The sequence below is a fragment of the Halichondria panicea genome, chromosome 15, assembly GCF_963675165.1.
Source record: "Halichondria panicea chromosome 15, odHalPani1.1, whole genome shotgun sequence".
Lineage (NCBI taxonomy): Eukaryota > Metazoa > Porifera > Demospongiae > Suberitida > Halichondriidae > Halichondria > Halichondria panicea.
Genome location: NC_087391.1, coordinates 4,540,652 through 4,568,323, shown reverse-complemented (window position 1 = coordinate 4,568,323; position 27,672 = coordinate 4,540,652). Strand labels below are relative to the sequence as shown.

The following is a 27,672-nucleotide window of genomic DNA, read 5'->3' as shown; positions in this document are numbered from 1 at the left end:
TATAGGCCTACACAACCTACTGTCAAAATATATAATTATCTAGGTAGGTAAAGTACATCATAGGATACTCAGACTCAGTATTAAATTTATAGAGCATATTCAAACAGACCATAAACTTATTACCACACAATACATTGAATGTACAATAATGTTAATTATAACAACACACACACACACAGTTAATGTTAAAGTTGCTCTCTGTACTAACTAGAATGTACAAAATCTTTGAGCCTGTCTGCCAGATCGTCTTGTCCAAACCTCTTCTTGAAAGTGTCCACTAGCCAATCGCCCACCTCAGAGGGGGTGCTGATTCCCACATCCCTCAGTCTCTGGCGACCTTCCTTGCAATTCAGAATAGAATCTTTGTCCTGACTGAATGAGCAGAACTCAATTTGGTGAGAGGATGGGAGTTCCAGCTTCTCTTTGATTCTCTGCAATAATTACAGCCCCCAGTTAAAATAATTATGCTAAAAAATATGGCATTCAATTTCAATTTCTAATGCACATAAAGCGTCTTGGGAACTAGCTGATCACAACAATAGGAACGGACTATGGTAGATTTTAATGATTTAAGAGAACCACAAGTGTGCAGTATCGTGCATAACTCACAGCCAGCTCAGCTTGAAGCTTGTGCTTAGTGGATATCTTGTCAGGGTACTTGCTTTCATCAGTAAGGTGTTCACCATCTTTCATTTGCTCAGCATAGAGCTTGTCTGCAAAGGTGAGACACACCAGCACAGGCACTTTCTCAACCTGCAGTCTATCCAACCACTTCTTACTGGACTCAGTGTGGACTTTCCTGCAGATATAACAAGAATAATTCGCAGTAATTAACAATAACCTTTCCTGGCTTTGATCTACTGCTTTGGATTCAAAACTAGCACATAATTATATACAAAGGATAATACATCTGAAAGACTGTACCTGTAGTCCACCACAAAGATAATGATCTGTGCCAGAGTGAGGAGGAGGTCAGCCAGTCCAGAGATGCTCTCGTCTCTGTCGTCCACCCCAGGGAAGTCCACTACGTCCAGACCATCCACTTTATCCTCAAGGTTATACATGAATGGAACAGTCGTCCTATTATCCTCAGTAGTGCCAGAGGGAATCTAAATAGAGAAACGATCATCAGTACAACTTTTAAAGGACATAAACTTTGCACACATGCATGTCTGACTCAACTGATGAGGAACATAAAAATAGGTGCACGGTAACCTACCTGTATCCCAAAGAGTGTGGTGATGAGTCGTGACTTCCCTGAGTTTACGAGTCCCACCACCCCCACGGCTGTGTACTTGGCCAGCTCCTCACGAAGGTTGTGGACAATCAGAGCCCACTTCAGCCAGCGAGCAATCAGCGGGCGATGAGATTTGGCCACGAGGGAGAGAATGTTCTTCTCAAAAAGTTGTTCCCACTGTAAAACTAATTTTTCCAAGGGTATTTCTTCAGTGATTTTCCTTTCACTACAAATGTCGGCAAGTTGTCGCTCGAGGGAGTAGCTGATGTATTGACTGTTGCAGGTTACTGTTTTCTCTGCTCCTTGCACGATGAACTGAAGCTTGGCAGCATATTGGGTATCATCTGGAGAAGGTGACATTGCTTTGGCTTCAACAATAATACCCTTGATATAGTCTTCGATCTTGACGAGCAGTTGTTCACCACGGCATTGCTTGAGAATCGGCTGAATATGCTCAAAGTCAAGACTTGATAATGCCCACACACCCACGCTTGCTCTAGCTGAAAGTTCCAAAACCTTCGAGTGATCTTTCTCTGATTTCATTAATGGAATGTTAATTTCGTGTTGCTCCATGAATCCAGCAAGAAGTGAAGTACATATCGCTAGCTCTTGGTGACGAATATCGTTCACAGTTTTCAACATGAGAGAGTTATCAAGACAATCTAACTTCATGGCAGAATTTACTAACGAGACAGAGGATGTTAATTTGTCTGAGGTAAATCCTGATGTGGAAGCAAGCTTTTCCTTCCCAATATGGAGGGTTTCAATGGGTGACTTGAGTTGTTCATTCGATACACCGTACAGTGAGCTAATATTCAATCCACATATGACACTTTTGACTGTGCTTGACTTATGAACTTTGTCAAATAATTTATGTTGTAGCCAATTTATGTTTTTCACACCAGATAGCTGTAGTAAATCGATGTTGGGTGATACCTTATACTTATCTTTGAGCTCATCGAAGGAGTATGTCCGAGTTAAGATTTTCTTGTCAGGTAAATGAATTGTATACGTCAGTGTCTTTTCTTCCTTGTTCAAGGAAAATTGTATGCCATACAACAACCGACTTTGTAAAAGGCTTCTGTCTATAACTTGCTCAATCAGTTTACTAACAATTTCAACAGGAACACCGCTACGAACTCTCTTTGTTGCTTTATCAAAACCATCATCCATTAAATAGGAGGAAGGCAAATCATCAACTAAAGCATCCAACACATTGACACATTGCAGTGCGACATGATCATTTCCGTGTGCAATTGCATATCCCATGCTTTCCAAAGGCACAACATTCACTACCTTGTCAAGAAATGCCTTGATAATGGTCACCTTGTGTGACTGAGGTTGGGGGCCAGTGTAGGGATGCTTCTCAAGCAGAGCACTAAGGTAGGTCACCTCGATCAGCTGAGAGGGAGTGAGCCGTGCTAGCTGTCGCTGTCTTGTGCTGACTGGGTATTCCTGAAAACAGAAAACGGTTTTAAATCTCATCACACTAGTAATTTAACAACCAACATACTTTTTTTACGACCTTTTCATTCACAGTAACTGGAGACTTCATGAAGTGATTGAACATTTTAAGAATGACTTCTTCATTGTCAGAAAGAGCACTCAATGTCGGCTTGCTTTCTTTGTCAAAATTGAGCTTGATTGACGTACCAGAGATTTTAGAAGCTGGAGTTGCAATACTCTCTCCTCTGATGGACAAACGATAGCAGAACCAAAAGTTGGTACCTTCCACTACCAAAGCAACTTCTGAGCCGTGTTCGTGAATAGTGACACCACTTACAGTCGGTCTCATGTTGAGAGAAACTGGAGCCTTTCCTTCGGAGGGAATTCTGTACTCCGGAGTTTTGTCCAAGTAGCCACGGAAAAGTTTCTCACAATAAGTTACCATGGAATGCTGTACAGATTTAACAAGATGCATGCGTTCAGCTTCATTGCACAGCGGCAAAACGGATACGATAATTTTGTACCGTAATTAATATAATGGGGTGAATCGCGAAAATCTATAAAACAACGATTAAAAACAGTGTTTTTTGTTAGCTTTGAAGATTTAAAGCAGTCCATGAAAGTGTCTAGTTTGCTCTAAACAACTCATGTCTGTGCCCACACACAAACCGACACACACACTGATCTCACTCTACCCCCGCTGCACACGCACAGGGTAAATAATTATAGGCTCAAACTCTGTAAATTAAGAACACACCTTTTTAAAGACCTTTGGTGTGAGACGTAGCAATTCATCAGTTTTGAGATGTGAAGATTGAATGGCTGATTGATCTTTTGTCATCTCACTGAACTGAAGACAAGAGGACTGGTCGGTGGAGTAGGAGAGCTGGTAGTAGGTAAATGATTGGCTTAGTCCAGTGTTTCGAGACAACCCTTCCAATATCTTCCTTAGGAATTCCACGAACTCAGAAAATGAGGGCACCTAATAGTAAAATAGGCATATCATACTTTTTGCTGCAGTGAGATTCATTGCTTACTTCCAAGCTTTCAAACGAGAGCTGTCCTATGTCTGAGAGAAGCTTTTGTGTCAAAGGGTCTTGAAAAGCCTGTTAATTATGTAAATCCTCATGTGCATTCAATAAACAGTATACATGCACTTACAGATTTAGGCAGTTCTCTAACTTTCATTTGAAGGCCAGGTTCTTGATCTTCAATCAGAGTGCTACATGGTAGGTCAAGAACCCTCAGAAGGCGAGAAACTATGTCCTCTTCAAAGTAGATGGCATGGATTGTGTTAACAATCTCAGGACGGTCTCTCGCCAGGTCTGCTAGTTGGGGCACTGGGAGGTGGGGCTGGGCAAATGTGATACACACGAGGTTCTCTTGAAGTAGCTGAGCTGGTATGTACCCTCGCTGCCACACTTTAACAGCTATCGAACAAGCAAGCATCCCACCAAAGGAAAAACCTGAAATGAATAGTAACCCACATATATTATATACACAAACAAAATAATACCTGTGAGAACAACTCGGTTTGTGTCATTGTTGAGAAGCTCTGTGATGAAGTCAATTGGAAAGCTTTCCGCTTGAATGTTAATCCCTATAAGAGGACAGTGATACGTAATCTATACCATTGCGATATAAATATAAACTTACCATTTTCAAAGGACATGAACCTCTTGGGCCATTCTGTGATGTTTGGCTCACTCTGAAAAGCAATGTAGTAGGTAGAGTCGTCTTGTGTTGCTATGAGATACCGCTCCTGTTTTGATCGAGAGATAGACACTTCTTTAAACGAGTGACCAGGAACAAATCGCTTGTCTTTGAAGAACTTTTGGTATTCCCCAGCATCAGTCTTGTTGACTGCTAGTGAGCAAATACTAGCATGATACACAACAGGCTTTGAGAAAAGAGGTACTTTTGTAACAGAAGAAATCTTAATCGGATTCATTGGTAGAGTGGCAATTTCAGTAAATTTTTTTGTGGCCAGTTGCTTTGCCCAATGATATAAGGAAACATCGGTAATCAGGTTATCTTGTTCGTGTAGAGCCAAGAGATGCTTGTCCAAATGGTCAGTGGAAGAGCAGCCAGCTTGAATGAAGCAGGTCACGTATTCTGTAAGAGCATGTTGTTCCGTCTTTTTCTTCTCAGCATAGCTGTACCCTTTCAAACCGTACAGCAAATTCTTCAGCTTGTTCAAGAATGACTTTTTTAGGACAGTACATGTGCATGCTAAAGAGAGAGAGAGAGAGTCAAGATTAATAAATGGTAGCTAACAAATGACACAATGAGAACTCACATAAACTTTGTTGAGCTGTATGAAGTTCCTGTTCATAGTTTTCTAAAAAAAGATGACGCATGGTTAGCTGCATTATAGGTTTCTAATATCATGATCACAGAAGGAACTTAGCGGTTGTGTTTACCTTTCAGAATCCTTGCAATATCTTTAGTTACTGGCTCATTGTCGAGGATATCGCAAAAAGTGGCAAAGCAGTCTGGATTAATCATTACAGCATCAGAGACAGCAGTTAGGACATCGCACGCTTTCTCACTCTTCGTGGAACTCAACAGTCTAACTCTCTCGAGAATCGATCGATCAATAATCTTTTTGGAAATCAAATTGAGAGCCATCATTAAGGGGTCAATTACCCCTGTGAGGTCAAACAGTTGGCTGGTTAGTGCCTCTGAGGCTGCCTTGATCTTCAGTTCCTTGCTTATCCCTTCAGCCATGTTTACAAAGTCAATACAACATGGACACACCCACAGAATCACAAAATTGTAGGTAAAGGTCATTAATTTTGTTTATCAAACAACTAAGCTGAATGCAATAGTCTCATGAATCAGCCGCACCTTTGGTGTCCACCAAAGGTGCGGCTGATTCATGAGACTAAGAATACAATTGTAGCTAACCAAAACATAAAAAGACTCACACTAATGAATTCGATGCAACTAACTAGAAACTAACTAGAATGTACAAAATCTCTGAGCCTGTCTGCCAGATCGTCTTGTCCAAATCTCTTCCTAAAGGTGTCCACCAGCCAATCCCCCACCTCAGAGGGGGTGCTGATTCCCACGTCCCTCAGTCTTTGGCGACCCTCCTCGCAATTCAGAATAGAATCCTTGTCCTGACTGAATGAGCAGAACTCGATTTGATGAGAGGATGAGAGTTCCAGTTTCTCTTTGATTCTCTGCAATAATTATAGGCCACGCTAATAACAGAGTTTATTGCACGTAAAGATGGTCGTAAAGAATTAGATGGTAATATCCAGTGGCTAGGAGCAAATTCAGTTCAACCATTGCATTATAATTTCAAGAATTACAAGTGTGCAGTATCGTCATAACTTACAGCCAGCTCAGCTTGAAGCTTGTGCTTAGTAGATATCTTGTCAGGGTACTTGCTTTCATCAGTAAGGTGTTTGCCGTCTCTCATGTGCTCAGCATAGAGCTTGTCTGCAAAGGTAAGACACACCAGCACAGGAACTTTCTCAACCTGCAGTCTATCCAACCACTTCTTACTGGACTCAGTGTGGACTTTCCTGCATAATTAACAAACAAGATCAACGACAATTTGCAGTGGACAATTATAATAATGATTCATGCATGGGACTATTAATTTCACTGCTTACTGATTTTTAAACTAAATATAGTGTGCACATAAAATTATTTACAAAAGCTGTAATACATATGTACCTGTAGTCCACCACAAAGATGATGATCTGTGCCAGAGTGAGGAGGAGGTCAGCCAGTCCAGAGATGCTCTCGTCTCTGTCGTCCACCCCAGGGAAGTCCACCACGTCCAGACCATCCACTCTGTCTTCAAGGTTGTACATAAATGGAACGGTCGTCCTATTCTCCTCAGTAGTGCCAGAGGGAATCTAAACAGGCAAACAATCATCAGTGTCACTGAAATGACCTGAAATCTCTATGTGCTTTGAGCATTCGGAATCTAAGCACTCATCTAGGTAAACTAGAAGTACAAAATACAGAAGTCAATGTCCGACTGAGTGACTAGTATGCATGTAGATCTAGCTACTACCTGATTGATGTAATACCTGTATTCCAAAGAGTGTGGTGATGAGTCGTGACTTCCCTGAGTTCACGAGTCCCACCACCCCCACGGCTGTGTACTTGGCCAGCTCCTCACGAAGGTTGTGGACCATCAAAGCCCACTTCAGCCAGCGAGCAATCAGCGGGCGATGAGATTTGGCCACAAGGGAGAGAATGTTTTTCTCAAAAAGTTGGTCCCACAGTGAAAGTAGTTTTTCCAAGGGAATATCTTCAGTGATTCTCCTTTCACAACAAGTGTCAGCAAGTTGTCGCTCGAGGGAGTAGCTGATGTATTGGCTGTTGCAGGTTACTGTTTTCTCTGCTCCTTGAACAATGAACTGAAGTTTGGCAGCATATTTGGTGTCGTCTGGAGTAGGTGACATTGCTTTGGCTTCAACAATACCCTTGATATACTTCTCAATCTTGACAAGCAGTTGTTCACCACGGCATTGCTTGAGAATCGGCTGAATATGCTCAAAATCAAGACTTGATAACGCCCACACACCCACACTTGCTCTGGCAGAAAGTTGTAATGCTTTTGAGTGATCTTTCTCTGATTTCATTAATGGAATGTCAATTTGATGTTGTTCCATGAATCCCGCAAGCAGTGACGTACATATCGCTAGCTCTTCTTGACGAATATCGTTCACAGTTTTCAGCATGAGAGAGTTATCCAGGCATTCTAAGTTCATGTCAGAAGTAACAGAAGAAGACACAGAAGATGCCAATTTGTCTGAGGATGGGGAAGCAAGTTTTTCCTTTCCTAGTCGCAGCGTTTCAATAGGTGACTTGAGTTTCGTTTTTGATGCACCGTATAGTGAGCTTATATTTAATCCACATATGACACTGCTGACTATGCCTGATCTTTGCTTGTGAAATAGTTTACTGTGTAGAGAACCTAAATTTTTCAAATAAGTTAGCTGTGATAAACCGATGTTGGGTGCTATCTTATATTTCTTTTCGAGCTCATCGAGTGAGTATGTGTGGTGAGTTAATGTTTCCTCTGAAGAATAAACTGTAATTGTGAGTGTCCTATCTTCTTTATTAAAGTCATGAGTAACTGAATAGTTATCATTCTTGATATCAATACTGTCAATAATCGGACGAATAACTTGCTTAACCAGTTCATTATCAATTTCAACTGACATACCGCTACCAACTCTGCCTGTTGCTTTATCAAAACCATCATCCATTAAATAGGAAGAAGGTAAATCATCAAATAAAGCATCCACCACATTGACACATTGCAGCGCAACATGATCGTTTCCATATGCAATTGCGTATCCAATACTTTCCAAAGGCACAACATTCACTACCTTGTCAAGAAATGCCTTGATAACGGTCACCTTGTGTGACTGAGGTTGGGGGCCAGAGATGTAGGGATGCTTCTCAAGCAGAGCACTAAGGTAGGTCACCTCGATCAGCTGAGAGGGAGTGAGCCGAGCTAGCTGTCGCTGTCTTGTGCTGACCGGGTATTCCTAATGAAAACATCACCATACACACTAGTACTTCAACAACCAACTTACTTTCTTCACGACCTTCACATTTACAGCAACTGGAGACTTCATGAAGTGATTGAACACTTTGAGACTGACTTCTTCGTTGTCAGAAAGTGCACTCAGTGTCGTCTTGGTTTCTTTGTCAAAATTGAGCTTCATTGACGTACCAGAGATTTTAGAGGCTGGAGTTACAACACTCTCTCCTCTGATGGACAGACGATGGCAGAACCAAAAGTTGGTACCTTCCACCACCAAAGCAACTTCTGAGCCGTGTTCGTGAATAGTGACACCACTTACAGTCGGTCTCATGTTGAGAGAAGATGGGGCCTTTCCTTGGGGTTGGATTCTGTAACCAGGAGTTTTGTCCAAGTAGCCTCGAAAGAGCTTCTCACAGTACGTATTCATGGAATGCTGCATGTATACAGAAGTGTGTACTTAACCGGTATAACTCTATAAGTAAAGAGCAAACCTTTTTAAAGACTTCAGGCGTGAGATGAACTAATTCACCAATCTTGAGATGTGAGGATTGAATGGCTGATTGATCTTTTGTCATCTCACTGAACTGAAGACAGGAGGACTGATCGGTGGAGTACGAGAGCTGGTAGTAGGTCAACGATTGGCTTAGTCCAGCGTTTTGAGACAACCCTTCCAATATCCTCTTTAGGAATTCCACAAGTTCAGAAAATGAGGAGGACACCTAATAGTACAAAAGGCATATCATACTTTTTGCTGCAATCCGATTCATTGCTTACTTCCAAGCTTTCAAATAATAGCTGCCCTATGTCTGAGAGAAGCTTCTGTGTTAAAAGGTCTTGAAAAGCCTGCTACATATATTATGTATAGAAATTAAATCATTGATTACACAGCAGAACAGCATACTTACAGCTTTGGGTAGTTCTCTAACTTTCATCTGAAGGCCAGGTTCTCTTGTTACTCGCTCTTCAATCAGAGTGCTACATGGTAGGTCAAAAACCCTCAGAAGGCGAGGAACTATGTCCTCCTCAAAGTAGATGGCATGGATTGTGTTAGCAATCTCAGGACGGTCTCTCGCTAAGTCTGCTAGTTGGGGCACTGGGAGGTGGGGCTGAGCAAATGTGATACATACGAGGTTCTCTTGTAGCAGCTGAGCTGGTATGTACCCTCGCTGCCACACTTGAACGGCTATTGAACAAGCCAGCATTCCACCAAAAGAAAAACCTGAAAATGAAAATAAACCTTAACTTTAGAATTACAACATTATAGTCGTGCACAAAACAAAGGTACCTGTAAGAACAACTCTCTTTGTGTCATTGTTGAGAAGTTCTGTGATGAAGTCAATTGGAAAATTCTCTGACTGCATTTTGACTCCTACAGGTAATAAGTACATGTATCTTTTTGAGCATTGTGGTAAATAACCAACCATTTTCAAAAGATGTGAATCTCTTGGGCCATTCTGTGATGTTTGGCTCACTCTGAAAGGCAATGTAGTAGGTGGAGTCGTCTTGAGTTGCTATGAGATACCGATCCTGTTTTGACCGAGAGATGGAGACTTCTTTAAGCGAGTGCCCAGGAACAAACCGCTTGTCTTTGAAGAACTTTTGGTACTCCCCGGCATCAGTTTTGTTGACTGCTAGTGAGCAAATACTGGCATGATACACAACAGGCTTTGAAAACAGACATGATTTTGTAACAGGAGCAACTTTAAGAGGACTTGTTGGTATGGCCACACTTTCAGTAAATTTTTGTGTGGCCAGTTGTTTCACCCAATGGTATACGGAGACATCAGTAATCAAGCTATCTTGTTCGTGTAGAGCCAGGAGATGCTCCTCCAAATGGTCAGTGGAAGAGCAGTCAGCTTGAATGAAGCAGGTCACGTATTCTGTAAGACCCTTTTGTTCCATCTTCTTCTTATCGGCACCGCTGTATATTTTCAAAGCGTCTAGCAATTTTTTAAGGTCATTCAAGGATGACTTTTGTAGCACATTACATGTGCATGCTAAAGAGAGAGACAATTTAATGCTGGTGTGACAAACACCAGATTGGGCACTTACTTGGAATTTGCTGAGCTCTGTGGATTTGCTGAAGGTTCGCTTGATAATTCTCTGGATATTAAAGAAACACAGTATTATGAGCTAGTCAATGAATCACATAAGGCCAGAAACTTGATCAAACTGTTTACACCTACCTTTCAGAATCCTTGCAACATCTTTAGTTACTAGCTCACTATCGAGGATATCGCAAAAAGTGTCAAAGTAGTTTGGGTTAACCATCACAGCATCAGAGACAGCAGTTAGAACATCACACGCCTTCTCACTCTTAGTGGAACTTTGCAATCTGACCTTCTCAAGAATCGATCGATCAGTGATCTTTTTGGAAATCAATTTCATAGATATAGACAAGGGGTCTATTACTCCAAAGAGATTATCCAGTTGGCTGGTTAGGGCCTCTGAGGCTGCCTTGATCTTCACTTCTTTGCTAATCCCTTCAGCCATTGTACACACATATAAAGACTGATCAGGCACACCCACAAATGCACAAACGAGCCACGCCTTTGTTTTATGTGTGTGCTAGCCTCGATACCAGCCCGCACTTCTTTTTCTCTTGAAGGAGGCTAGATTCTAGTGCGCATAGCTAGCTAGCTGTGTGTATGTGTGTGATTTCCCTATACCCCTAGAATGATCATAAATTAATAACAATGTAATAATGTGAAGACATAATTAATGCACAACCTAGTTACTGACAGTACATACACTTGTTTTAACGGAGTCAAAGTCCTCTACAGTTAGTGAGCTCATGTTCAACACTTGAAGCACGTCCTCTTCACTTAAGCTCTCATACTTGGACTGGTCTGCAGGAGAAATTAGTTAAACTAGCAATAATTACCGTAGTATAGCGGGTAATTTTCGTGGGGTAAAAATCCGTTTAGAACACGATGATTTGTGTGAGTAGAAATTTCGTTTGACTGCACTGCATTGCATGCGTTCATGTTAATTTCGTGGAGGTCAGCTTTCCCACGAAAATAACGAATATTTTACCCCACGAAAATTACCCGCTATATAAATGCCATGCATCACCACAAGAGAATTAATAATTTTCCTCACCTACAACTGGGATGAACCCCAGGCCCAGCTCACAGGCAGCAGCAAAGAATGGTGGCACTTGTCCAGAGTCATAGATACTCTTTAAACCTGCAGCATTAACCTCTAAATAAATGGACGTATAGGAAGAAAAAAAAGCAATTAGTATCGACTAACCATAGGCTGGTTTCCTAGGAATCAGCAATGCCCTCACAACGCAGTCAGCTGTTGATGAGCCTTGATTAAAGGGAACTCCCCTCAGCATCACCAAATTGTGAGGAATATTAGCGTCGATTAGAATTGATACAACTTTAAAGATGTTCCTGGAACAAAGACACGAACAGATAAAATATATTTGGCAAATGTTAGTCCTCACTCTGCACAGGTATAGGTTGGTGTGTCCAACTGAAACCCAAATCCAGGAATGGGGTGGTCTACCAACTCAAAACATGATCTGGTAAGGGGTCTCCCAGTCTAGAGGAATAATCAAGTGCAATAATTATATATTATAGTTATTAATGATCTTTACCAATTCCTAAAGTTAGTCATGCAGCACTCACCACTGTGGCTGCTAGTAGAGGCTGTGCAGTGTACATGAAGTGGTAGTGTAGGTGGTTGACTGAGGCATAGGCCAGGAGACTGTTAGCAACCATGATGAGCCCACTGCACAATGAGAAAAACACATCAAATTTTTATGTTCACAATACTACCCGTATCCTAAGGTAGGTCCTACCTGTGGCCACTCATAGCCATAACGTCGAGGCATAACTGGATAGAATCCTGAGTCATTATCTGCAGCAAATAAATCATAATTTGTGTGTGAGACTTCAGTTATAACACCCACTCAAATGACAGTACCAGTATCTACACACCACATGTGATGATGCACCTGAGGCAAGCAGTCCTGGGGTTGAGGTACCAGCAGCACATGACCGTAGTCAATAGGGCTCACATTCACCAGCAGCCAGTGACCGACTCCTCCCTCCCTCTTCAACTCAAGAAGGATCTGCCCAAGGAGGTAAGTACTAGCTTGGAGGTTTTCACATTACCGGGCCTTAATACATGTGTTGAGAGGGTCAGTGCAGAGGTGCATACAGTAAACTGCACGTAGCTTATGAACAAACTTACAAGCTACTAACTTTTACACAGTCAATACATTACAGTGGCTTGTAGCTGGGCTTGAAACCTGTATTGCCCCCCATTGTTAAGTATAATTTTGCATAATTATAGTAAATTAGCTTAAGAAAAGTTGTCATACAAACATGTTGTGACACTCAATAAGCAGCTGGCTTGTATATTGAATTGGCTAGGCTTGTACTGTACAGTATTGTAAGGCCACATTCAACCACACTAGCTCCATTCACTCACCTCACTTCTTTTCACTTTGTTAAAGTTGAACAGCTCACGGTTGAAGGGCTGACAGATACTCTTCACCTCATCTGGTTTCCGACGATGACTGAATCGTTTTGGATTCCTCTGAGCGATGAACCCGTACCTCCCGGGTACCAGTCTGGTGACGACCTCATCCAGGCTGTACCTGAACACACCATCGGCTACAGCACGGTCCCATTGAGAGCAGAGGAGAGTGTCAAACTGTTGCAGCAAATCACCCCATTCACACACGGCGAACAAAATAACAGTTACAAACTACATCACTATGAAGAGATGGTCATATGACATACGTATATATATTAGGCCCATGCATGCAGCCAGCCTAGCCAGCCATAGATTTAGTCACTGAATAAGCCTATGCACCTCTGAGTAGCATTCCTTGGTCCAACCAGTAGCACTGTTCACAGCTTTCTCCACATCTCTCTTGCTGTAGGTGAACACCACGGGCTGAGGGTCACCAGCACTAGGAGACAGAGGACCTGTGGCCAAAGGTGAGTTCATTGTAGAGGGTCAAGAGGAAGGGGGTTTCCCCCCATGTAAATACATGTACAGAGTACAATCAGGGAATTCCCCTATTAATTAAACTGGGTGGACCGCATGGCCCTTTGTAGTAGGGTAGTCAGCAGAAGCTTATACTCTCCTGTATGCAGCTACCTATGCACTGAGGCGATGTCCAAGGAAGACTTGGATGCATTCTTTGCTCCTCCATGTACTGTGTGTGGGTCGACCTCTCTAGACCGCGGCTTGTTTGCGAGGGAGGTTGAGCTACCAGCTGTCAAGCTGAACACCCCTTCACTGGTCTCCAAGTTCCTCTCACACCTCTCTCACGTGATCCTGAAGTACCCTCTCCTCAAGAGAGTCGTTAGCATAACCGATGAAGAAGGAAAGGTTTGTTTTGTATGTGAGTGGGCGGTATATCCTGCCAAGCTCGTTAGTGTGGGGTATGATTTACCATGTTCTCATACCGTACTTATTCCATTTAAGGCGACCCTCCAAATATGCGACACCCTTGATCTAGGCAATTTTCTGACCTCTAAAAATAGCGACTGCATGCTGCATTGACAATTATTTTTTATGTCGCGTCCTAAATAGAGGTCAAAGCATAGCCTCGATTTCAGGCCGCTAGTAATTTAAACGGCCTGTAATCGAGGATAATAGAGTAACCTCCAATTAGATGCGACCCTCTAAATATGCGACACCAGGACTTCAATATAATTTTTCAACCTCCAAAAGAAACGATCTCTGGCTTACGTAATTATTTTCAAGTGTCGCCTTAAATCGAATAAGTACGGTAATATTATACTTGCTTTTATTCTGTTGTGTATATTAAATACACTGCCACACATGACACACTCACGGCCAATGCAGATACCTCATTAGTATCATAATGAATTATGGTTTTAATTATAGTAACGTATAGCGGGTATGTTTCGAGGGTATAAACTTGATGAACCGCGAACATTTATACTAATATCGCATGCATGCATGTGCCAAAAGACAGATAGTCCAATCAATTAAATCCAAAAAATTCTTTCAACAGTCTTTCTGCAAAAGTTTATACCTTCAAATATATCCACTATACGGTACTAAGAAACGTACTGAAGTTTACAATCAAGCACTCAACGCTAGTAAAAATAATTATGGGTGTGAGATACATGTACATTGTAGGTCCTTGAGTCGATGTGTTAATTGGTCTCCCCACTAGTTATTTCCCCCCTGGAGGTCGCACCATCGAGTTACCCAGTAATCTGATACATTAGGTTGGGTGTGTAAACATGTTTGATCGAACAGAGGAAGTCCCTTTCCTGTCACACAGTCACACACAGTGGTACCAGGCTTCATTCTCTAATTAAGAAATATTTTCTATAAACAGTTGCATTGTGCAGACCATTATTTGTTCTTATTCACACAAGAGCAGACACACACTTGGAGACTAAGTTATTAATTCTCACCATTTCCCCTCTGGTGGTGCTCCCATGGTCACACATTACCCAGGGCAGTGGGACTCAGGAAGTGGGGAGACTGGTGTGAATAGGGTACTTCTGGTGGGGTGCTTTTGAAGTGGCTTTGCCTATTATGGTGCCTTAGACTGGATTATGTGTGTGCACGTGCGTGGGAACTTTGATATTTCCCAGAGATTGCGTCTGCCACTTAATTTAGGTTCGTTCTCTGAATTATGTAGAACTTTAGCACGGAATGAGACTGTCACATGTGTTTGTTTGTTTGTTTGTTTGGTCGTCTGTTAATGATATGGAAATCCTGTGCTTTGTATGCTTTCCTTCTGCAACTGGTTTATTGATGTCTTCAGTCACTACCTCTGATCTCTTTGTGCTGTGATTCATGCTTTTAGCAGTTTCAGAATAGATTCAATTATGGGCGGCCTTCTTTATAAGATCAATCATAGCGTTGTGAGCATCGCTAGGGTTATCAATTCCGGTAGTTAGTTTTCATATCCTTAATATACCTGGCCTTTTTTGTATAATAGTGAAATATTGCCCCTCGTGTGTACGCTCATGTACTTCCTCTTGTATTGTACAGGAATCCAAAGCTCTCCTCCTACTTCCTGAGAGCCTGAGACCACACACCCTCTCTCCGACTGACCACGACTGGATCACCACCAATGGCGGCGAGGAAACCACCCACACTGTACACCTCACCTATCCTGACTCCTACTCCCACTCGGCCATCTTGAGGGCGTTACTGCCTGAGAGTGTGAAGGAAGTGCCGACTGGATTTGAGGCCATTGGTCACATCGCTCATTACAATCTGAGGGAGAATGCAATGCCCTTCAAGAGCATTATAGGTAAAGTCAAGGTCAAGGGAATATCTCTTTATAGTAGCCTACATATCTTTATACACCCTTTGGTAACCTGCATACACTACATGTAACTTTAGTTTTGATTTGTCAGCAAACCATTTCTGCACGCTTATAGAGAACGTGCAGTGTAGTGATTAAAGTATAAGGCACTCCCATTACATGCATACTAACAGATACATGTAGGTGCCCCCTCACATGCATATAGGGAACATGCAGTGACGTGATGAGTATGACGTACGTAGATGCCCCCTCACATGTGGTGTTTAGTGTTGTTGCAACTTTCACTTGAGTGGGATTTTTTGGCCAGTATTACGATTTTTTTGGTACGTCAAAGACGATTTTTTGGCTGTGTTTACTTCCTCCCCGTATGCCTACTCATTCTTTATTGTATGTAGACATGTTTGTTTTTCATTGAAAATCATCTGAAATTGAATGTTTACATACGCAGGGCAAGTTACACTAGACAAGCATCAATTGATCAAAACGGTTGTGAATAAGACAGATCAAATTGACAATACGTTTCGTTTCTTCAAAATGGAAGTGTTGGCAGGTGAAGACAATCTTGTTGCTACCATTAATGAGAACGGGTGCTCTTTCACATTTGATTTCTCTAAGGTATATTGGAACTCCCGGTTACACAGTGAGCACAATCGGCTGGTGGGATTCTTGAAACGAGGAGAAAGTGTGCTCGATGTCTTTGCAGGTGTGGGTCCATTTTCAATTCCCGCAGCAAAGAAGGGGTGTGTCATCTACGCTAACGATCTCAATCCACACTCGTATGACTATTTATGTGAGAACGCAAAAAGAAACAAAGTTCACAAACAAATCTCTACTTATAATTTGGATGGTAGGGAGTTTATTCGAAAAGTAACTGAACTATTTTTGGACCAGATTATCGATGGGCAAAGTGCCATGTATTCTCATGTTATAATGAACCTTCCTGCGATAGCATACACATTTTTGGATACCTTTAGAGGATTGTTCTCTCGTGTACCACACTCTAGAAGGAGGGAGCTCGTTATGCCGACGATACACTGCTATGGGTTCTCCAAGTGCCCCAATTCCCCCGAGCAAGACTCCCTAAATACCGTCGTCAAGAGCCTGAGGGTGAAGGAGTTAATTAAAGGGACTTACTCGCTGTACCTCGTGAGGAAAGTGGCCCCAAACAAAACGATGACTCGAGTTAGTTTCCAGCTCCCAGAGGAAGTAGCATACGCACAAGGTACGCACTCGTTGGGATAAATTATATCAGTAACTTTATTGTATGTGACGCAATTATTTAGGTTTGAGATTCTTAGTAAGTTATTGTGTGGTGGCCTTACGTTTCTAATATTCTCATCTTGTTATCCTGTCTTGTTGAAAGTATACCCTTATTCCAAGTAGAATGATTGAAGGTAATTTTTGCTTGATGTCATGTTGGTCAGCTTTGTATGGAAACACTCCACAAAGGCTAGGAATTTCCCGTTGGTTTCCAAGACTCCTATATGAGATTGGTCACATGCATATCGAGTCTAACAGTTGTAAGGTTACCGTTTTACTGTCACGCCTCATCACAGAATATCAAGAGTTGCTAGGACACCTACTTCCATAGTTTAAAGCATCTTGTAGGAGATTTGGTTTAGTTTTAGACATAATTATACAGCACACATGTACAGCATTTCCATAACATATTCGTTTTAAGGACTGTGTCTAATGCATTGTACTTTCTAAAAAGTTTATCGGTTTATGAGGTCAATATTGGCTAAATACAATTCGTACATGTATACACAAGGTTAAATGTATGCTTCTGTTGACCATATGTAGCAGGTAATCTTATACTTTCACAGTAAGTCAAGTCTTCAGATCGTTAGACAGTTAGTCTGTAATCGGACGCCTAACTGTTGACATTGAAGGTTACAGCTGCATTCAGTGACCGGCAAGTTAGCTATAGAATTCCTCCTGGCATGCTGACTGACATACCTTCGATGTACCATGACCTGACCATTGTGGTTGATTAGCGATAAATTTTATTCGGTATTTTGATGTTGCTCCAGCAAGTTTATAGTTGTTGTCTGGCCATTGTTATAATGTGTTGTGTGTGTCTACACATGCGTGCAGAGGACTGTATTGTGTACACAGTACAAGTTGTCTTTGTTTCACAAATTTCATAAATTTCATATTTTACATGACAGAGCTTAAATATTTAAACTATGTTTGGATGGGCTAGCCTACAAATCCCAGTTGTCAAACCTAAGTCTACTGTTTTCGATAGTTGACACATAATCTGCAAACATATAAATTTGTAAACACATGCCATCACATATTTAAGCATGTCGAACTGCAGCCTACATGATTTTTGTACAGTGCCACTTACCCAGTTATCCATGATGACACTTTTTGAGAGCTCTATTACAATGTAGAGAGTGTGCTTGAAAGATCTGTGGCTATAGAATTAGGCTTAATTAAATCCGTCAGTATCAACGCAATCCTTGCACTCTCTATTGTTTGTTTGTTTATTTGTTTTGTTCTAATTATTGATTAATTCAATAGTGCTACGTTACTGCGTAGCTGTAACTGTTGCCACATAGTTGTCGTGTTGTCGTGTCCACTTGACTAGACCAGAGGTTGCCTCGGTACTGAGCACTTGCCAGAGTGGCCTTTGGTTGCCTTTACTTGTTCCTAGGAAACAGAAGTGGGATTCAAATGTGTGACCTTCAACTTTCTATAAATGCCTTGTATAACATATTGCACCTTTTCTTCAGCATTTTTGCATGTGTTTGTGCCCCCTGTGTACACCGTAGCAACACACATGCCCCTGTGTACATCATAGCAACACACATGCTGTTTAACCCTCATAACGACACCTGTACAGTCATATAAAGTATGCAGTGCTGTTTTAACGTTTGCCTGTTTCTTCACTACAGGTGTGGGTGCGATTGAAAGTGAACTTGGGCAACCATCACCGAAAAGAACAAGAATAGACAATTATTAGATCAATAGAATTGTAAGAGTTATCCATGACTAGAGTGTTTTGTGTACAAACTTGTGCCCTGTGTTCACATTGTGCCCAATAGATTGATATCCTGTTAATTAAAGACAATGAGTTGTCGGTGTGCCTATTGATGAGAGCACTTTCTTGTGCATTGATGTGTGCATTCTGTATATATATAAGGGGGTGGGTGCATGTTGACAGCTGGACACAGGTGATTCCGTGGTGTATTAACCGTGCACATATATATAGGCAGGGATAAGTCAACAATGGAAATGATAATTCGTTGTAATTCGCTGTAATTACTTTCCCTCATTGCAAGTAAATTCGAATTCGGCGGCACAATGCAAACTAGGGGAGACACAATAGATATAACATTCTCTTTGAGCAAAGGCTTTGAGAAAGTGAAGTTTGAGCTGTCTAATCAAATTTGCCACCAATTAGCACTCTTTGTGCTATGACCAGAGAGGAGCTAATGTTGATGTTCACTAATGGTGTCTTTGTCTGACCATTTTCATCTGGAGGTGGTAACCAGTGTCAATGTCAACAGTAAAGCCCTACACCTTGCAAGAGGACAGCTGCTAACTAGCAAACTATGCATTAGCGGTTTTCACCTAAGTGTTTTTAGGTAAAGGGTACTAATTGTTATTACGGGGTCAAAATTTGTTGCAGGTGTCTCCGACTGTATCCAATAGTTTCTGATCTGTAGTAAACATAATGGCCACAGTGTGTGCAAAAATCCTCGAAACTGGCAGTACATGATTCATCCCACTAACAGACAATTAGACCCACTTCCTACAATTAATTGTGGGAGGTTAATTACAAAAGCATACCTACATCCAACTCCAATTTAGTAGGAGTGACAAATACAGTTGAATGGACAACAGAAGAGTAAACAAAAGAACACACTTTTTTCAATAGTGTAGACAACCACACAAGTTCCTGTGGATACACTTTGATGTAGGTGTTAGAGGAAGTAAATTCATAGTACATCCGGTTGGCCTAATTACCGAATTACATTCCTTACAACAGTTTGTATAAGAACAAGCCATTTACAAGCTCTAGCTCAGCAAACGTGTGTGTGCAAAAAGAACAAAGTTACAAGAACTGTTAGCATTTGCTATAGTACAAAACTTCGTCCTTTCATAGTATGTCAGTTACCCTGGCGAAACAACTACCGAATCTACACCAGCGACTACCTGGATCTATGCATACCTATAGCAACAGCCCTGTGATTCGGGTGGATGCTACCGCAACAGAGCTGTCAAGGTCTCTATCGATTCCCCCTTCACAGACTTCGCAGAAAGACATGTACAATCCCTCGTGCCAGCAGCAATTCAATTCTGATATCGACATAGGCTCTGCATGCACTCCTGCAAGCAATGCCTCCTGGGATGCTGCCTCAGTAGAGGATCTTCCACAGGACACTCCCAAGACGACAGTAAAGCTCGAAGAAACTCTCTCTTATAATGGAGCTGATAGCAAAGCAGATTCAGAGAGTGAATCCAATGATGTAAAGAAAGAAGATGACACAGACTCTAAGAAATCCAAGCCACCTTTCTCTTACAATGCACTGATTGTAATGGCCATCAGATCGAGCCCAGAGAGAAAACTGACTCTCAGTGGAATCTACGACTACATAATGAAGAACTTTCCTTACTACAGAGAAAATAAGCAAGGCTGGCAAAACTCAATCAGACACAATCTCTCGTTGAACAAGTGTTTTGTGAAGGTCCCCCGTCCTTATGATGACCCCGGCAAAGGCAACTACTGGACATTGGACCCATCTAGTGACGATATTATGTTCATTGGAGGTACCACAGGTAAACTGAGAAGACGACCGATCTCGAGAAGACACCAAGGAAACGATATCTACGGCCACAACATGCGAGTACCTCCCCTCACAATGCCAAGACACCCTGGCTTCAGCGGTATGCCTGCTTTCGACATGGGTCCATATGGCCACCCTATGATGCCCCATCATGTCCCCATGGGAGGTATTGATGGCCACCACCATCCCTCTGTCACAGGTCACTCGACTCTCCCCCCTGCCAGTCTCCATAATGGTGGCATCCCCTCGACATTGCATAATGCTTCATCAATGCCATTCTCATTTGGTTACCCCCCTATCGTCTCTCCGTTTGGAATGAACAAATCTCAATCATTTGGATTCTCAATGGACAGTCTATTGAAACCCGGCACCACCACCACCAGTGGAAGTTGTGTCAGTATCCCATCTTCCCTACCGTACCTCCCCAGTGCAGCAAGCATTCAATCTGCATCCAGTCTAGGCATCAACTCATACAAACTGCCTAGTCTGCCCAGTCCAAGTATCGTCTCGAACACAATGCAATTTGCAGGTCTAACTCCGTTGTCTCCACAGACGCAACAGTTTTTCTTCATGCCCACAACCCCAGTGCTCCCTGGTCACCCGGCAACCTTTTTCCCTCCGTCATGTAGCAGCTTCCCCCTCTCCCAATCTCAGACAAACACAAGTTTCCCAACCACCTCTGCACAAAACTCGCTCTCAACCGACACAGTAAACATGTATTCAAGTCACAGCAGTGTTAACTCAGCAAACAGTGTAAACTGCTCATCATCAATCTAATTTACTGGCAACGTGTGTTTTCTAAATTTTTTTGCTATAGCCAGGACCATACAGGATTGTATTTATTAATTTTTATCACTTGTATATGCCTCCCTTTATCGTCTGATTTTTTTGTATAATTATTTAAACAATCATTCAACTTTTTGTGAAATCTTTCAGACATTAATCGTGGACCACTTTTTTAGGCAGGCCTTGTGTCCACGCTGGTTTTCATGCATGCATATTAATCATTTTTGTTGATTCATCACACAATTTCCACATAATACATGGTTAAAAAAGTTATTACCAAAGCAATTGTAATTATTACTGCTTACATTACATGCAATACACTATAGCCTTAAATGAATTCAGATATTCATAGCTCTGGTATAGTGTGCAAACAAGTTAGAATATCAATTTCATCCGTGACAATAAAGATGATAGGCCGTTATCACAATGGGTTTCTAGATCCATAGCGCACATTCTCACTGTCTGGAATTATACTAGAAGATACCGTTGAATTAACGCAAGTGCTCATGCCTCACTCCATTAGAAGGCAACCTTTGAAAAGCTTCCATATTCTAAAGGTTTCCTTTGGAGCGAATCTCTCGCAGTCACACGCAGGTCCTTATAAGTTCAAGGAAGACCTCGTATTACATTGGTAATCTAGTCAAAGGAATTTGGCTGTGTAGAAAGGAATATCAAGTTTTACATGAGGTAATCTGATACCATAGAGTGTTGTTGTGTTTGCCAACAAGTCAACCAAATTGTAAGTGGATGGGCACTTTGAGAGGGTGGATGGCAAGCAAGGCTTTTGAAGCTGTTTACCCTATGTCAACATGCAGTACAAGTTGTTTATAGTACTGGTTATTGAGGAAAAACATTTACTAACAAAATTTTACCACAAAAATCATGAATACAATTAAAACAGTTTACTACCAGTATAATTATAGGATAAGAACAATGAAGCTTTGAGATATAATTATATAACATGTATATGTGAATAAATAGTAAATCAATTCACAGTCCTAAGTTTTGTTGAGTCAGAGAGTTTCTTGCTATCTGAGATTGACTTGGAATCTGAAGCTGACAGCTTTCCTATTTCAGAGAGATCTGGCACAGAACTATTCCGTCGAATTCCTTTGACTATTGGGGGTGTGTGTGGGTACAAAGGTAGGTGTGAGTGCATGTTAAACCTAGCATATGTTTACAGATAGCTCTGCTTACATTTTGGAGAAGCTTGCATTCTATCATCGTTAGTGCTGGCTCGGTGCCTATGAGGAGGAGAGAACCTATCCACCACCCTGTCCTTCAGAGTAGGGATCCTGAGAAAGGACGATGAAAAGGTTTTAGGAGAATGAGAGTTCTGTGACGAGAAAAGGTGTGGGGAAGGGGAAGACCCCTTGTGATCCTTGTGATGGTGTGACATGTGTGGGGAGGGGGAGTGGCTCTTGTGATGGTGTGCAATGGAAGGGAAGGACATTTGTGATGACACAATCTTCGTTGGACTGGCTCTTCGAGATGACATTGTAGGCTGTGCAGAGCTCATCTCTAGCGGGTGCATCACACTCTCTGAAAATTCCTCAAATGACGACATGAGTTTCATTTTTGTGATTTTGTGGATGTTTTGTAGCCGCTCCTCGTACCTGCAAAGTGACAAGAACGGTAGAATCACAAATCACAAAACACAACTTAGTTATTATACATGTAGCTACCACAACATTCTATCACACTTTGGTTATAATTATGTGTACATACCTTCCCCTGCTACCTATGAGCGAGCTGCGTAACGCCCTCAAGCCGTTGATGGCGGTGGCTCGAACCAGAGATGGTAGACTGTCCCGGGGCACAAGCGCTCCATCGAACAGGGGGCCAAATTGGGAGACCTGAGGGAAAAGTAGACCACCATGAAACTACTGCCCTACATGGCTAAACAATGAAAACCTCTCTCAATGAACTGACCATTTTTGGGATCAAAACTTTTTTGTGGGAAAATTCCCCAGGGCTAAAAAATTAGGGGCTTACTAACCAACGATCAATAATAGTAACTCACATTTGCTTTACGCTCGCTGTTGATATCGATTTGCACTCTAAAGAGTCCGTTTGGTTGTGGGTAGATGATGATAATGACATCACCAAACTGAGTTCTGAAGGTGGACCTTCGATAGTCCCTCCAGTGCTCACTCCACACAACGTGCACAAAGTCATTACCTAGGTGACGCACCTACAAGAGAAGGAATGCATATCAGTAATACTGTTTTATGTGAGTTTGACGATACAGGAGGGAAATGACTGTTAGAACCTATTTTCACTTGTTATGTGTGATTGATTATTGAGATACAGATGCACCCCTTCAGCTGTTAAAAGGATTGGTGTGAAATAGCTAAACAGTGTGAAAATGTGTAATAACTAGGCTGGTGTCAAATTGTTAACACACAGCAATCAACACACACAAACCACAGCACAGTAGAAGCTGTAAACGAGCTCTGCAGAAAATGTAGGAGCCACAGCAATCAACACACACAAACACACAGCACAGTGTAGAGATAATAAAGCTTGTAAATGAGCTCCACAGAAAATGTATTCCCATACTCTTAGGAGCCACAGCAATCAACACACACAGCACAGTAGAGATAACAAAGCTGTAAATGAGCTCTGCAGAAAATGTATCTTTCCCACGCTCTTAGGAGCCGAAAGTGTCTACTCAAGTAACCGTAACCATGCACTACTGATACGAACATCATAAACCATATCAGAGCACAGGTGACTAGTGTCTTCAGAGGATTCTCCTGTAGATTGAATACCACATCTAGGGGGTAGTGTTACAGCTTTTCTTTCAGGAAGAGCCGATCACGGATTTGTTTCAGCTTCTCTAACCTTATCACATATTATAAAGCAATTTCTCAGTCAGTCTATACGCTACCCAGTAACTTGAGCTCACAGGTACAACTGTCTGTGCAATATGAGCTGAGAAAAGGCGTCAAGTATCTACTTCATACGTCCCATGCTAACAATAAGTCCCATTCTGAATAAAAATGCATGATTGCATATGCTGATATTATTACAGTATGCATAGGGGAAGTGAAGCCATACAGAGGCTGAGAAGATCCATGTGATCAACTTTGAAGTGCACATTAAGAGGTCCAAAGTCTATTCATTACCCCCCTGGAGATATCCCTGGAGATTACACAGTAGATCATGCACACGTGCAACCTCTGAAGTGACATCCTGAAGTGTGAACAGGAAACGAATTCTGGGCTTATCAAATCATTTCCACGCTTAATAACACATCCACACAAACTAATATACCTTTCATGGGCAGGCTTAAGCTTAGCCAGGGTTAATCATAACTACACAGATTAAAAAAGCAAATAGTGACACATAGTTGGAGGCTAGCTAAAAGCACCCCCCCCCCCACTACACACACAATAGTGACCATGAGGTTGTTCAACTATGTACAGGAAGTTGGAAATTTGAGGTGTACATGTACATGCAGGTGTTGCCTAGTTACAAGAACCCAGGAGATGATGACTTGATTAATTTAAATCATACATCATACACAGTTCATGAACTTATTAGGTATGAGAACCAGAGATTAGCATATCATATGCACAGCAACCAGTAAAAAAGTAATATTCATCATCTGTTCTCACTAGGAATTTTCAAGGTGACAATCTGGCACAAAACCACAAAATCTAGCTACATGATTGTAGTTTATGTAGTAAACTACACCTGGCCTAGAGGTTTGACAAGTATATGGGTGGTTCCCTGAATCACATAATTACGTTACATGCAAAGGAAAGCAATAATAAAGATCAACATGAGTGATGTGATGTGAGATGTGATTGCACTCAGCCATTACTGTTGACCATTACTCAGTAGCTAGCATATATTTACATTTGTACAACATCCTGTGACAATATACGAGGTGGTATAGATTATGAAATGAAAGCAAAGACCTACGCAATACTTACCGCCTACTCGGCACTGTAGACATAATATTAAAATCAACCACCTATGGGTTTTTGATGCAAATGTATGACATGCCTAAGATGCCCTATTACCAAGATTCTATAAATTTGTGTGTATTCCAGCCAGAAAGCTAATGCCTAGCCAGATGATAGAGTACTCCTAATCAGTCCAACAGACTCTAACATTTCCCACACTAATAACCCACTGGTAGCAGTATATAGATCAAAGGCTTTGTCTAGCGCCTCACCACAGGCCTTGGGGTCTCCCACAACAAGGGGAGGGAAGAGCCACAACTGAGGATGCTGGCAGATGCCTTAGAGTTGCATACCTTTAGTTGTGTACAGGGTATGGAGAAGGCTTAGGAAGGTGTTGGGAGTCGAGAGAGGAACTAGCTGTTACGATACGGAGGAACAAGCCTCAGGGCATAGGAGCCTTAAATGGGCAATGGAATTGCAAGTTAGAACTACGTACGCATGTACAGTGCATGCAGTCAGGCCAAACTGCTATAATTATAATACATAAACGCGCTCCAGATTGAAACACTAAGGCTCCATAGTGTACAATACAAGCTCAGTGGAGATCATAACATGTTTTATAGATGAGATGGAATTTTACAGAGAAAAGGTTTTATCGATCACAGTACTATCAGCCATCGCAGTAAACAAAAGAGGTTCAAAATCATGCTCGCAATAATCTCACAACCTCAGCTTAAAAGGAGATAGTTTAAAATCACTTGAGAGCCACTTAAAAACACTGCAAATTAAGAGTGAACACACAGCAATTATCCCTTTACATCTAAGAGGAACCACACACACACACTCATCCCTCAGTAGGCTAATAATCAAATCAAGAGTTTCCAAATGCAATTAGCAGCTGTGCTAGGAAACAAAAGGCAATCAGTGTAAGCAATGCCAGCTGCAGTCTGGCAAGCTTGATAGCAGGGACAGGAACAATGCTACAACCAGAGCCACAAAGACAGCGTTGTGCAGTTTGGCATTGTCCCATAATGCAGTCAATGACTAGAATACATGTCACTAGTTAGAGCCCTGCCAAGTGCATGTCTGAGTAGAGTAGGCTCTATATGCCAACGGCGTGCACAGCTAGTGTGTGACTACTAGCTCCATGGCGGCCTGACACTCCCTAGCACTCACAGTGACACCCTCCGATTAATTAACCAGCTAGCAAGATGTTACTATGCATGTACTCGAAATTTTCTTGCTAACCAACACACCCTGACATTAATATTAACTGGTGTGCTATTATATTTCTTTAAACTTCTTAGCCAAGGACCGCACGCACATCCCAGGGCTTTAGGACAACCACTTAATCATTGCATTGTCAGGTGTTTCTATCTAGACTTGGTTATGCTTCTAATGAATGTATGCTGCCTCTCCTAGACAATGCACAATGCAGAAAAAGAGTCATCACAAGCCGCTTAACAATTACAGCCGTAACTGCAACTGCATAAACATCAACAAGATAACAAAACATCGCTATAATAATGTATTTCCTTGAAACAAACAGGAAATTAATGAAATATTCAAATTGTACAAGTGCACCAATATCCTTAAATGTAGACGGAAATACGAACACATGATAATTACTTCGTAGTTGGTTAGGTCAAGCCATAACACAATCCATCTAGTTGTGACCTCCACTTAACACTGGCACGGGGTACATTTCCAAAAGTGGTAGATATAGTGTCTAGAGGCAGGCGATTAGTGGAAGAAGTTTGCCAACATGAGAAAATAACGTCAACAAGGTGACATGCTAACTATCTAAAACATGTTCACTTTCTCTCCAGGCAGACTAAATTTACGAGCAAACATCCTGAAACAACAGTTTAAAAATTACATTATAGGTAGATCATAATGAAGTTCTGATTTTAGCTAACAAGATGGATACAACACTATTACTGCGCATGAATACACAGGAATTATCAACTTAAAGTCTATGTAGAGAGAGCTGATGAGACTTCCATAGTAAAAATGAATGCCACAAAAACTGGAGGGACTTTGAGTGACCATGCACCCAACAATGGCTTTGCTAACTAGGCATGCTATCAATATGAAACAGAACACAGCATAGCATATACCCTGGGACTTAAAATAGGTAAATCAGTTCAGCTAAATTTTGGACTTTTTACAGTGTTCAGCACTTTTAAACCACTGACATTTTCATCATGCATAATTGTACCTTCTGATCAATCTTGAGGGGTAGTCTGGTAGCCACGTGGAAGAGCACCTCTTCAGAGGAGGTGGCATAATAGGGCAGGGTGCAGTTAGCACAGAACTCCCTCTTTAGACCTCCCATGTAGCCAGAGTGAGTCTCCATCTCCACCTAGCGTGTGTGTGTGGGGGGTGAGGAGGGGAGTATGAATCAGTTTCGCTAGCAAGGACAATAACTTGTCTGGAAGGTAAAATTTAAAATTAGCTCTAATTAGTAATCTACTGATCTTTAATGGGGGCCCAAAATCCTTGATTTCAAATATATATATAGCCCCTAAATTAATGAACGTAGATGCCACCACGTCCAGCCTAGCAATGTACACACACAATGCACCCCATCTCCAAACATGTCCACCACTGAATGGTAAGAACCATGCAAGAGACACTGCATATAGATGCTCCTGCAAGTCCAGTGTGTGAAT

At 41.7% G+C, this 27,672-nt stretch overlaps 6 protein-coding genes across 8 annotated transcripts in view; 2 read left to right on the top strand and 4 right to left on the bottom strand.

The window, feature by feature from the left end:
- Positions 1–103: 103 nt before the first annotated feature.
- Positions 104–5,443, bottom strand: LOC135349064 (uncharacterized). Its single transcript, XM_064547540.1, has 12 exons — positions 5,107–5,443; positions 4,983–5,024; positions 4,340–4,915; positions 4,200–4,283; positions 3,845–4,149; positions 3,721–3,789; positions 3,441–3,665; positions 2,751–3,134; positions 1,220–2,692; positions 925–1,109; positions 610–799; positions 104–431 (listed from the first exon to the last, which is right to left on the bottom strand). The coding sequence occupies exons 1-12, from the start codon at positions 5,411–5,413 to the stop codon at positions 204–206; spliced, it is 4,068 nt and encodes a 1,355-aa protein (XP_064403610.1). The 5' UTR covers positions 5,414–5,443; the 3' UTR covers positions 104–203.
- Positions 5,444–5,565: 122 nt separating this feature from the next.
- LOC135349062 (uncharacterized) lies at positions 5,566–10,726 on the bottom strand. 2 transcript variants are annotated; one of them, XM_064547537.1, is made up of 12 exons: positions 10,394–10,726; positions 10,260–10,310; positions 9,629–10,204; positions 9,493–9,576; positions 9,113–9,426; positions 8,982–9,053; positions 8,699–8,926; positions 8,257–8,640; positions 6,736–8,208; positions 6,374–6,558; positions 6,030–6,219; positions 5,566–5,871 (listed from the first exon to the last, which is right to left on the bottom strand). In XM_064547537.1, exons 1-12 carry the CDS (start codon positions 10,698–10,700, stop codon positions 5,644–5,646), a joined length of 4,092 nt encoding a protein of 1,363 aa, XP_064403607.1. In that variant the 5' UTR covers positions 10,701–10,726; the 3' UTR covers positions 5,566–5,643. The 2 variants fall into 2 exon arrangements, with proteins under 2 accessions (XP_064403607.1, XP_064403608.1); XM_064547538.1 differs by having other exon boundaries at positions 8,982–9,050.
- Positions 10,727–10,901: 175 nt separating this feature from the next.
- Positions 10,902–13,212, bottom strand: LOC135349406 (GDP-D-glucose phosphorylase 1-like). Of its 2 annotated transcripts, XM_064547934.1 has the most exons (9): positions 13,041–13,212; positions 12,654–12,878; positions 12,175–12,291; positions 12,019–12,077; positions 11,846–11,948; positions 11,662–11,759; positions 11,463–11,608; positions 11,310–11,396; positions 10,902–11,056 (listed from the first exon to the last, which is right to left on the bottom strand). In XM_064547934.1, exons 1-9 carry the CDS (start codon positions 13,176–13,178, stop codon positions 10,938–10,940), a joined length of 1,092 nt encoding a protein of 363 aa, XP_064404004.1. In that variant the 5' UTR covers positions 13,179–13,212; the 3' UTR covers positions 10,902–10,937. The 2 variants fall into 2 exon arrangements, with proteins under 2 accessions (XP_064404004.1, XP_064404006.1); XM_064547936.1 differs by lacking the exon at positions 10,902–11,056 and having other exon boundaries at positions 11,321–11,409.
- A 40-nt stretch (positions 13,213–13,252) lies between these two features.
- On the top strand, positions 13,253–18,602 carry LOC135349405 (tRNA (guanine(37)-N1)-methyltransferase-like). Its single transcript, XM_064547933.1, has 4 exons — positions 13,253–13,565; positions 15,216–15,480; positions 15,944–16,717; positions 18,399–18,602. The coding sequence occupies exons 1-4, from the start codon at positions 13,275–13,277 to the stop codon at positions 18,464–18,466; spliced, it is 1,398 nt and encodes a 465-aa protein (XP_064404003.1). The 5' UTR covers positions 13,253–13,274; the 3' UTR covers positions 18,467–18,602.
- Positions 18,603–19,507: 905 nt separating this feature from the next.
- On the top strand, positions 19,508–21,353 carry LOC135349170 (fork head domain transcription factor slp1-like). The gene has a single exon (XM_064547665.1). It carries the CDS (start codon positions 19,614–19,616, stop codon positions 21,069–21,071), a length of 1,458 nt encoding a protein of 485 aa, XP_064403735.1. The 5' UTR covers positions 19,508–19,613; the 3' UTR covers positions 21,072–21,353.
- A 548-nt stretch (positions 21,354–21,901) lies between these two features.
- The window catches only part of LOC135349167 (ral GTPase-activating protein subunit alpha-1-like), a 31,486-nt gene continuing 25,715 nt past the window's right edge, over positions 21,902–27,672 (bottom strand). The window contains exons 28-32 of the mRNA XM_064547663.1: positions 27,219–27,362; positions 23,104–23,274; positions 22,809–22,936; positions 22,278–22,696; positions 21,902–22,196 (exon numbers count right to left, since the gene is read on the bottom strand). Of these exons, the coding sequence (XP_064403733.1) occupies positions 22,066–22,196; positions 22,278–22,696; positions 22,809–22,936; positions 23,104–23,274; positions 27,219–27,362 (993 nt within the window). The 3' untranslated portion in view covers positions 21,902–22,065. The remainder of the gene's footprint in view (positions 22,197–22,277; positions 22,697–22,808; positions 22,937–23,103; positions 23,275–27,218; positions 27,363–27,672) is intronic.

Excerpts from the sequence above, each read along its gene's own strand:
- LOC135349064 (XM_064547540.1), bottom strand. The coding sequence starts at position 5,413 with ATGGCTGAAGGGATAAGCAAGGAACTGAAGATCAAGGCAGCCTCAGAG. Across the intron at positions 4,284-4,339 it reads GTTCATGTCCTTTGAAAATG|GGATTAACATTCAAGCGGAA; the intron begins GTAAGTTTATAT and ends GTCCTCTTATAG. Across the intron at positions 4,150-4,199 it reads AAACCGAGTTGTTCTCACAG|GTTTTTCCTTTGGTGGGATG; the intron begins GTATTATTTTGT and ends TATTCATTTCAG.
- LOC135349062 (XM_064547537.1), bottom strand. The coding sequence starts at position 10,700 with ATGGCTGAAGGGATTAGCAAAGAAGTGAAGATCAAGGCAGCCTCAGAG. Across the intron at positions 8,927-8,981 it reads TATTATTTGAAAGCTTGGAA|GTGTCCTCCTCATTTTCTGA; the intron begins GTAAGCAATGAA and ends TTGTACTATTAG. Across the intron at positions 5,872-6,029 it reads AGCTTCAAGCTGAGCTGGCT|AGAATCAAAGAGAAACTGGA; the intron begins GTAAGTTATGAC and ends TAATTATTGCAG.
- LOC135349406 (XM_064547934.1), bottom strand. The coding sequence starts at position 13,178 with ATGAACTCACCTTTGGCCACAGGTCCTCTGTCTCCTAGTGCTGGTGAC. Across the intron at positions 11,760-11,845 it reads CTCTACTAGCAGCCACAGTG|ACTGGGAGACCCCTTACCAG; the intron begins GTGAGTGCTGCA and ends TTATTCCTCTAG. Across the intron at positions 11,609-11,661 it reads CCAACCTATACCTGTGCAGA|GAACATCTTTAAAGTTGTAT; the intron begins GTGAGGACTAAC and ends TCTTTGTTCCAG.
- LOC135349405 (XM_064547933.1), top strand. The coding sequence starts at position 13,275 with ATGGCCCTTTGTAGTAGGGTAGTCAGCAGAAGCTTATACTCTCCTGTA. Across the intron at positions 13,566-15,215 it reads TAACCGATGAAGAAGGAAAG|GAATCCAAAGCTCTCCTCCT; the intron begins GTTTGTTTTGTA and ends TGTATTGTACAG. Across the intron at positions 15,481-15,943 it reads GCCCTTCAAGAGCATTATAG|GGCAAGTTACACTAGACAAG; the intron begins GTAAAGTCAAGG and ends TTACATACGCAG.
- LOC135349170 (XM_064547665.1), top strand. The coding sequence starts at position 19,614 with ATGTCAGTTACCCTGGCGAAACAACTACCGAATCTACACCAGCGACTA.